This window comes from Bufo gargarizans, chromosome 1 (genome assembly GCF_014858855.1).
Source record: "Bufo gargarizans isolate SCDJY-AF-19 chromosome 1, ASM1485885v1, whole genome shotgun sequence".
Classification (NCBI taxonomy): Eukaryota; Metazoa; Chordata; class Amphibia; order Anura; family Bufonidae; genus Bufo; species Bufo gargarizans.
Genome location: NC_058080.1, coordinates 400839497 through 400850261, shown reverse-complemented (window position 1 = coordinate 400850261; position 10765 = coordinate 400839497). Strand labels below are relative to the sequence as shown.

Below are 10765 nucleotides of genomic sequence, written 5' to 3'. Positions count from 1 at the left end.
GAGCCCCCTGGACAACGAGCAGGATCCTAAGTATCATTAACCCCCCACTATCCCACCAACGAACCCCCCACTATCCCACCAACCGCATTAACCCCCCCACTATCCCACCAACGCTATTAACCCCCCCACTATCTCACCAACGCTATTAAGCCCCCCCACTATCCCACCAACGCTATTAACCCTGCCATACCCCCATTCCTCCATACCCCATAACCCCTGCCATAACCCTTGCCCCTGGTTATTATATTAACCCTTGCCATCCCCTGATATTCCATACCCTCATTCCCCTGGTAACCCCTGCCATACCCTCATTCCCTTGCCCCTGGTTCATTATATTAACCCTTGCCATACCCTCATTCCCTTAGTTATCACCCCTGCATTGGTTTGTGGTCTGCTTTACCCCAGCACGACCACCGTCAACCCTCGTCATGCCCCCTAGGGATAGAATATTAGTCAGGTGGGTGGGTTGTTATACCTGTATGTGTGTATTATATAGTTAGTTTGTGGGTGGAATTTGGGAACGTGTAGTGTAGTTGAGTATTGTATATTTAGTGCTGTATTGTTACTGTATTGTGTGCGTAGTGTCAGGTGTTAATAAATACTGTGTTACTTGTACCCTTTGTAGTGTGTACTTGTTAGCGGTAGTGAGTAAGGCGCATGCAGTTAGTATAGTGATCAGTGTAAAGCATAGCGAAAGTATTGTGTTACTATATAAAGGCATAAATAGGCGGAGTCATCACTAGACGGCTTCCTCCTATTTAGGAATATTAATTATCGATATTCGCATAATATTGGTGATTAATATTCCCCCTTTACATTGGCGAGCCAGCCCCACTGCGTAGATTTTGCGTTTGTTTTTGGTCTTAAGGCTAAGGGTCGCTAGTACTGTGAATTAGCGGGCAGGAGAGACGCGGTCAGCGGAGTGTCTGAGCGTCTAGGACCCGATAATTCGGACAGGAGAAGCGATACTTCCCTTACAGTACCAGAAATAAAACAAAATCTTTTGCAGAGAACTTATAGTCTATCTGTGTACTAATATTTTTGTATTTGCTTTACACGGTCACCGTTGCTGGGGTGTGAAGAAGGATACGTCACGGAAAGAGATCCATCTTCGTTGGAGGTACATAGAAGTCCGGCTGGTCGGGAAGAAGCGTTCCGGAAGAAAAGGACTTCTTTCAAGCAGCTGCAAGGGACGGGAGAGTACAGCACCAACAAGAAGATGGAGGCTCAGAAAAATGTGAGTATGAACTTCTCCACACTCCAACACTTAGCCAAAAACAGCACTTTTAATCCCATTGTTCCTACTACATACAAATCCGCTGAGCTGCTGTGGTCCGCTTTACTGGACCAGGTGTACGCTCATGACCAGGTTTGTATTAGTAGGAGTGTCTTTAACAAGACCACCAAACGCCTCCAAATGCTAGCCAAATTGGTTCTTTCCTATGAGGATACCATTTGGAAGGCGGAACACACAGAGACACTTGCCAGCACAAGAAGGGCAGGGGAGGTTGCGGACAAGGCAAACTTCCACTGCAATTGTTGTGTTGATAACTATAGAAGAATTCACACACTAGAGGTTCAATTACAAGAGGAAGCCCAGTGTACGGTCGAGAGGGGAAGAGAAATCTGCTGTGTTAGAGTCGAGACTCTCGGATAAGGACAGTCTCTACTCTGACTTGGACAGAGAGCTACTCCGGCTGTACACTGAGATTAATCAGTATAGGAACAATACGGTATCTACGGATGCCCTGATTGTTCAGATGAGGGAGGACCTGGCTGCAAAGACGCAAACAATTGCAGACTTGCAGCGGGCAATCTCCAATTTGTCCAGGCCTAGTACCAACGGTATGGTGCCCACGAAACAAGTTTGTGTTTCGGGAACGGCACAGGGGGAGACAGCGGCGACAACGCCAGGGTCTTCGACGGATAATACATCCGCAGTGGTAGACACTAGGGGACATGTGGAGCGGTCACTACGATTCACCCCGACACCCGGGGAGAATAGGAGTAGCAACCGTTACCAGGAACAGGACAACGGTTGGGGAGAGGAGAGTGGAGGAGTATATTCCGCTTCCAATCCGCCAACACGTCCGGAAAAACAGGAAGAGATGTATCCTAACCATTCAAGTATGGAAAGGATAAACTTCCTGTTACGGATCTGCAAGGAGATCCCGAAATATGATCCCCATGTAGATCCGTTCGCTTCATGCGATATTTTCGAAGGTCACTGTAACAAATATTCAGTGGCTCCGGAATATCGCATGGAGCTGTTCAGATTATGGTTACCAACACACCTTAATCAAAGGTATGAGGTAACGGGGAGGATGCAACCCACGAATGGCCAGTTTCATGATAAGGAAGAACGTCTCTCCATACTCACGAGACTGGCCACGGGTCACTGGGATGTCACTCCAGAGGTCCTGTCAAAATTCAAGCCTACTATACATGATGAACCCTTGTCATTGTGTAGTCGGTTTGAAGCAATGTACAGGAGGGTTACCAAAGATCAGGGTATTGGGATTCCACAAGGCATGGTGCGCATGTTTGTGGAAAAATTCCCATATCTTGATACTGCAATCCGGCTGAGTGCAGCTAGGGAGCCATCCCTCACGGACGCAGCCATGATTATTGAGCAGTGTAGACAAGACATACTGCTCAGTAAGAAGTCTGTGAAAGTGAGGGAGCGTGTGCCTGTATACGGTAGGTCACAAGACGACCGGGTACAACACACGAGGTATACATCCACCGTTCGCCCCACGGCCCCACCGTTGGAAAGGGCAGGAAACTTTCGTTGTTTCCTGTGCTTACAAGAGGGGCATATAAAAAGAAATTGTCCACAGTGGTTAAACATTAACCGGACAAATTCGGATAAAAATGGCAATAATAACGGTTTCAGGATGAAACCCAATTTTGCCAGGCCTGTGGGGGGACAGGGTGATATGAATCTGGGACATTCATCAGGGCAAGCACCAAAATGCTTGGCGGTCATGAATGTCCCAGGGGGCGTGGAATCAAGAGATTCCACACCTAAGGATCAGGAACAGAGCGCAAGAGTGGCAGTATGTACCACACAAGTACCTACTGGGAGTCTGGTGGATATCGAATGAGGATTAGGGGTCCCTAAAGAGTTGGCACCAGTATGTCCAATCATACTGGATCCTTCAGGGAGACCCCATATAAAAGCCACGATAAAAGATAAAGAAACGGAAATCATGCTTGATACTGGGGCGGAAATTTCCATTACCAATATCAAGCATGATCTACTCCCCAACAGCCCTCAGTGTGTGGTGATCGGATTTGATCACCAACAAGGGGGGGTGAAGGCCCACAGAATTGATGAGGTAATCATTCAGATTACCAGGTGCACTACCCTCAGGATACCCATGTGGTATTACCCCGGTTCTGATAACATTATCGGAACCGATGTAATGACACAAAATGGGTGGATCCTGGATCTGGCAAATTGCATTGTGTGGAGAGGTCCCAGACGAGCCAAGGTGTTTGTCATTCAACGCCAGTATCTGGGACCACCTTTGCCAGCAGTAGATAACTCTACTGATGTGCTGGAACACAAGTGGCCTGAGGTCTCACACAATCCAGACCTTGAGCCTATTGTGTACAAGCACCCTGATCTGTGGGCCCAAAGTAAGAATGACTGTGGCAGACTGATTGGCGTTTTGGTAGACATAGAGGGTCCTGACCCTCCACCTCAACGCCAATATCGATTTCCACCAGAGGCCACCCATTCAATTATGGACACAATCCTTGAATTGAAGACTAGGGGTGTGGTCATTGAGGGCAACTCAAAGTGCAACAATGCCCTCTGGCCAGTTAAGAAAAAGGACACGAATGCATGGAGGCTGACCATAGACCTCCGTGTCCTTAACAAATACACCCCAATGTCAGCCCCAGTGGTGGCCCAAACTCCCGACATCATGGCCAGAATAAGTGGCAAAAGCCGCGTATTCTCGACCATCGATGTTGCCAACGGGTTCTTCTCCATCGAACTCACGGAGTCGTGTCGGTACAAATTTGCTTTCACGGTGGGGGACAAACAGTACATGTTTGCGGTACTGCCCCAGGGGTTCCATAGCAGCCCCACGTATTTCCATCAGGCATTGGCGGCTGTGCTGAGTGTATTCTCACGACCGGAATGCCTTTTACAATACGTGGACGACTTGCTTTTGCATACAGAAACCATGGAGGAACACTTGGTTCTGTTGAAAGAGCTGCTAGGACTCCTGGCAAAGTCAGGACTCAAACTGAGTCCCCATAAGGCAAATCTGGCTAAAGCAGAGGTAACTTTCCTTGGGGTCCAAATTTCCTGTGGAACCAAAGGTATCATGACGGCCCGTGTGGAAGCCATGGTAAAGTTACCCAGGCCTGGCACCCTTCAGGATTTGAGAAAATTCCTGGGGGTTGCCAACTTCATGAGGGAGTTCATAGAGGATTTCGCGGCCAAAGCGAAACCTCTCTACGAACTCCTTCGGGGAGAGGAACCCTCAATCAAAGGATGGTCCGATGCGCAGGAAGAGGCCTTTTCAACCCTGAAAAGGGACCTCTCCTCGGCGCCTGTGTTGGCCACTCCACATTCAGATGGGGAACTGGCCATACAGGCGCATGCAGGGATCGAGTCTATCGCAGCGGTCCTGGTACAGAAAGTAGGCTACGAGACCAGACCGCTGGGATACTTCTCCAGGCTGCTTTCGCCCGTCGAACGAGGGTTCGATGAATGCGCCAAGCAATTGGCAGCCATACACTATGCTGTTAAGACCACTGAGCATATTGTTGGCTTCCGGCCCCTCACTTTGCAGACTCCACATTCACCGTTGACCCTTTTACTCCGTGATACTCTCCCTGGAGTCTCCCAACAGAGATTCGGGAGATGGATCATGGATCTCAGCGGCCGGAATCTGCAGGTGGACCACAAGGCCAAGTATGTTCTGTCCCAGTTGCTTAACCTGACTGGAACTGAACATGACTGTGGCCAACCGGTAATGGACGACTCTCCACAGATGTTCAGGACTGACAAGCATCCAGATGACAGAGTCATCTTTGTTGATGGCTCTCGGTTCTATCTGGATGGGGAATATGTCACAGGTTTTGCTGTGCTGGATGAGACCACTGGTACCCAGAGTCTTGTCCGGTTACCGGGTCACATGTCAGCACAGCGGGCAGAGTTGGAGGCTGTTAAAGAGGCTCTGCTTCTTCACCCTCCAGGGAAACGAACTATATATAGCGACAGCTCATATGTAGTTCGCTCCCTCACATTGCACCTGGACGTTTGGAAGAGAAGAGGATTTGTGGACAGCCAAAACAAACCTCTGGCTCATGTGTCAGTCCTGAAGGAGCTGTGGGAGTGGGGTATGGCACACGTGGCGGAAGCAGCCATCATAAAAATCCCGGCGCATCAAAAAGGGGATGAACCTTTGACAATAGGTAACAACCAGGCAGACGAACTGGCAAAACTAGCAGCAGTATCTGGGACCTTTAGGGAACCAGGCACTGAGCCACTGCCCGCATTCCGGATTGCAGCACATACCCATCTGAGTGACAGCCCGGTGTCATTCGAGGAGGAACAAGCTAAGGATCCTCTTCTAATGACACACATCCAAGTACCACAGCATCCCTGGTCCTTACAACAGGGGATCCTGTGTTACGACACCGGTACACAGTCGCTTCCTCTCCCGGTGGTTCCTCAGCATCTGCAAGCAGAGCTGACACGGTTGAACCACCAAATGTTTGGACATCTTGGCCGGAATAAGCTCTTGCCTCTCCTGAGAGACAAATTGTACTGGCCCGGAATGTCCAACACAGTAGAGGAGGTTACGCAACAGTGCCTGGTGTGTGCTCAGGTTAACCCAAGGGCATCTGCCTTGAAGCCAGTGTTACAGCGGGTTCCTCCTGCTGATGGTCCATGGTCCGCTATCCAAATTGATTTCATCGGACCTTTGCCAACTGGGAGTCGTAACTGTCGTTACGCCCTGGTGGTAGTGGATGTCTTCTCGAAGTGGGTAGAAGCCATCCCTACGGTCAATGATTCGGCCTCCACCACTGCCCGTGTTCTCTGGGAACAAGTTCTGTCACGATGGGGGCTCCCCAGATTGATAGAATCCGACAGAGGGACCCATTTCACGGGTAAGGTCATGAAAGCGCTTTGTGGTCTCCTAGACATAAAGCAAAGGTTTCATGTCCCTTATCACCCTCAGTCCGCGGGCATCGTGGAGCGGATGAACCGGACCATCAAAACCCGGCTTTCAAAGGCATTGCTGGAGAAAGGTTCCTCTTGGGTAACCTCCCTTCCAGCTGTGCTAATGGGTATCCGAGCCACAGAGGCCTCTACTACCGGTATCTCCCCATTTGAACTCATGACCGGACGTAAGATGCCCCTATGTCTACCAAACGAACCCCAAGTGTCGGAGCCCACGAAGAACGCCATCGCCAGGGACTTGTTTCTTCAACAGGTTCAGCAGAACCTGAAGGAGTTACTGCCTCATGCAGCTATACGGTTACACAAACCGTATCTACAGGGGGAAACACCTATGCCCTCTGTAGGAGAAATGGTAATGGTGAAAGTCTTTCGTCGGGTCGGCCCATGGGACGCAAACTGGGAAGGACCGTACAAGGTCCTTGAAGTGATGGGGGACACCATGCTGAAGGTACAAAGGCCTATCACGAGCAAGAAGAAATCCCGTAGACGCCAGGAAGTTTTTTGGATTCACATCGACCAGGCCAAAGCCACCCGAGCCTCCCCAACTCAATAACGAAGACCGTTCCGAGTTGGGTGAGGGGGGGGGGGGGGAGGAAAGGGCTTGGTGGGTCGAAGGTGAATCCAATACACTTATACACATTCCATCTCATTGCAGAACACAAGAGGGAGACACTCCATGGGACCTCACTACCAGGGAAGAGCTAGGCATCCTCTGAATGGGATACGTATCCAGCTTGTGACACTGGTGGTAAGCATGTTGGTGGCAGGCTCAGCCTCTTCAGGGGAGGACCTGGGGACTAATATTGGTATGGCCAGCATATCACTTGATGGACCCGGCCTTTTAATGGTGGAATGTTTGGGTGGCAAAATCCTGGAACCATACGAGCACGTTACCTTTACACCAGGTCAATGGTATCTGTATGGTTTCCAGAGAGAGGGTTTTGCCAACGGTGTAATTCAGCATTATACCCCGGTGGAGAATGTGTCTGCCATACAACATGACTTGCACGCTCTCTGTCTCAAGGAATACAGGCATTTTCAGGACTTGGACCCTGTACCTATCAAATCCTTAAGATGGGTGTCTAGGAATCCACACCTGCACCCTTACCAGCAAGTGAGAGCCAACACTACCTCAGTGTTGTGTACAAAGGAGGGTTTGCTGAGTCCTGAAGATGTCACTGGGGCAGAGTACAGCGGTTGGTATATCCTGAAAGCTACCTTCCTAGGGAAGGATAGCAGAAACGGGTTGAGGGTTAGGACATATTTCGATAGGCCCATTCCGGTAAAAGGCACCCTGAAGGCTTATTGTATGTTGAGGGATTCCCAGATGATTATCACCAGGGAATCCAGTTATGTACAGGGACATGTATCCACAGATTACTTGCGAACCAGCATAATGATGTTAAAGTTAAATTGCAGTGACTCTGATCAGGCCATCTGGAATGATCAGAGTGGTCCGGTAAAACTGGAGGGTTTGTATCGAGCCACAGTTTTAAAGGTACGGACCGATGCCAAGGACCCAAGGTATGCGCAGTTAAAGGGGTCTCCATCCATACGGTCTTTCATGATTACGATCATGAGAGACAACTGCGTTCCTGAGGTGACGGGATACTATTTCGTCACCTATGCCCACTGGGAACAGGATACCCAGATGGTGATGTTAGACACTAATCCCTGGAGGTGGGATTTAGTGTGTAATGGGGTGGACACCCCTACAGTGGATGTATGGATGGATGGTACCCCTATGACTGAGGAATACCGGGGTAGGTATGTGTCTTCCGATTGGACAGACCCCAGAGGCAGGGACATTAACTTTGACATCAATATAGATGGTTCATTCAAGTGGCCTTTTTGCGAGGCAGCCGACGAAGGGTGCTGGACCTTTACTCAATGGGTCTATCTGTCTCAAACCAAACCCGTAGGGAAACTAGTGTTACAAGCTGGAGAAGACGAACAATGGTATCCATTCAAAGGACGGGGACAGGTCTGTGTTACGGTAGTAAGGGTCCCTTACGAAACAGAAGGTCTCCAACCCGTAAGACCACATTCAGACTCTTGCACCACCCCTATCCATCAATTGGCAGACCCTGTAGCTCCTCAACTGTCATCCCCCTGGAAGATCATCACGGAGGCAAAATTCATCCTGTTTACCTGGAGAATTTCCGTAGATGACTTCCGAGTTGATCACTGGGATCACAGGTGTGAGGAGTTCGTTAGGAACCAAATTGACATGGTAAGAGGTTGGATAGAGGCGGGGCAAGAGGTCAGGAAAGACGACTCTCGACCCAGGAAGAACAGGGGGAGGAGAGACCTGGTGGCTATGGGACTTGGCGGAGGTGCTTTGGGAGTGGGTGCCCTGAACACTATGGATATGGAAGTCCTGAGAAGTAAGCTTGGGGAGGTTGCGCGACACGCCGGGGAGGGATTCAAGACCCAGATTGATGTAGACCACGTCTTAGAGGGTTTACAACACTCGCACATTGATGCCACTACCTCTCTATCTTCTGCTATACGCGAGAAGTTTAGGAGGTTAGTTGTGGGTCTTTTGGAGGAGCAGGATCGGGCTCAGCTTGCCCTGGCGTGTACGCAGGTCCAAAGTGAACTCTCGGACAACCTTAAACATATTGTCACGGCACTTCATAACGGCCACTTCCCATTCAACCTCCGTCAGCGAATAAGTCCACTGATTTCTCCTTTTGCCATTAATCACACCAACTGGTGGGTGGTTCAGTGGCATGGATGTCAAAATTTAACCTGCACTGCTTCGTCCCTGGCACCTGTATCCGGTCGCATCAGACAAGGATACAGTGTCATCAATCTAGGAACGATGATTAACAACCAGACGGTGCTTCATCCCCAGCTCCCCTCGGGCGTTCTAACCTATGAGGAGGGCCATCCCTCTTTGTTTGATACAGAGGGATGTCGGATAAAGGAGAATGCCATCCTCTGTCAGGGTAGTCGGGAGCGGATGCTCAGACACCAGTGTTGGAACACCGAGGGGTCCTGTGAGATGAAGGCCAACCCAATGCCCTCATCCTCTTTGAAATATTTGGGGCAGGGGTATTGGTGTTGGTACCAAGGGAGTGATCCATCATATGCAATTTTTGGGCTTAACTGCACCGAACGAGGAACACTCCGCCCCGGAGCGTACTGCACCCTTAGTCCCGTTTTAGGTTTGAACGTCGCAGAGCAGCAGGGAAGAACCCCGATTACCCCAGAGAAAAGACTTGACATCCGCCCCGATGTTCCTGTAAGACTTCAGAAGATTCCTCTTGGGTTCGGCAAAGAACTTAGACATCTCCTGATGGATTTCAGCCAAGAGGAAGAGATCATACAACGTCTTCGGGAGACGGAGAAGCAAGCCACCATTCAACTCACCCATGACAGAACAAAGATTATCGCGGTTGCCACAGCATTGGACAAGGACTCAAAGGTTTCGTGGTGGGAGAGTCTTTTCGGATACAGTCCTAAGGCAACGTCATTTTTCAATTTATTGATACACCCGGTGATAGTGCTTCTGGTTCTGGTTGGACTCATGTACCTTGGACTATGGTGGATGTATCGGAGAGTCAAGAGACTAACGGACCAACTAAACCAGAACCAGACGGCACTTCATGAAGTCAACCGCCGAAGGCCCAGGGCTTGACTTCACAAGAAGTCCTGAGGCCTAATCACCCAAAGGACAGGACAATTGGACGGAACTCTTGGGTTTGGGGGGGGGGGGGGTTGGGGGTTATTGTGTAAATAGGTGGTGTGAATGGGGATAGAATAGGGCACGATAGGGACAGGCCCCTCTGGTTGCCATTTGCCACTTTGACCCCTGAACGGTAAGGATCATGAGGGAAAACCTGGATGTGTAGTGTAACGGAGGTATTCCCGTTGTTAGAATTTAGGTACCGTGACATCACCTCTATTGAAGAAAGATCTGACCTGCCTCGTAAAGACCGATTCAGCTGTCCATGGGAGAACCGCACCCATCCTTCGATCAAGATGGAACAAGACATGACGCAAAATGGAGACTGAGACTGTAAGGGTGGACCCACTCCAGATTCCTTGGGCGTGGACGACACCTGAAGATCGGCAGCAATGCCGAGAGACAGCGAGGGTGTGGTCATTCTAAACTTCAGGAGTGACCGACACCGGAAGAAGTGAGAAGAAAGACCAGTCAAAGACTGCGAGGTTACAAGCCACTCCGGAAGTCCAGAAAGAGATGACAGTAGGAGGGGCTGACACCGTAACAATCAAGGTAGAAGAGAGTTCCTGGGAAAAGAAGATGACGGTGTATCCTGTGGATGGGGGAGTCGGTTACGGTGAAGGGCAGGTCGGAGGAAGTCATCGGGTTAGATGATGTCTAGGTACCTAAGAGACAGGGTGCACTCCGGTTTTCCTGGACCATTACCAAGGATGGGGTTGAGGGGGGCAAAGATGCCTCCACCCTTCCCCCCAAGAGATTGTCGCATTTCCGACAACAGGGGGATTGTTGAGGAAGGGTGGCGCGTATTGTGTGGGTGTGTGTGTATGTATATGTATTGGCGGTGCAGAGGACGATGTGCG

The 10765-nt window shown here is 50.0% G+C and overlaps 1 protein-coding gene across 1 annotated transcript; it reads left to right on the top strand.

The window, feature by feature from the left end:
• The first annotated feature begins 1087 nt into the window (after positions 1-1087).
• On the top strand, positions 1088-9894 carry LOC122921140. The gene is made up of 2 exons (XM_044271153.1): positions 1088-1237; positions 6867-9894. Exons 1-2 carry the CDS (start codon positions 1220-1222, stop codon positions 9855-9857), a joined length of 3009 nt encoding a protein of 1002 aa, XP_044127088.1. The 5' UTR covers positions 1088-1219; the 3' UTR covers positions 9858-9894.
• Positions 9895-10765: the final 871 nt, after the last annotated feature.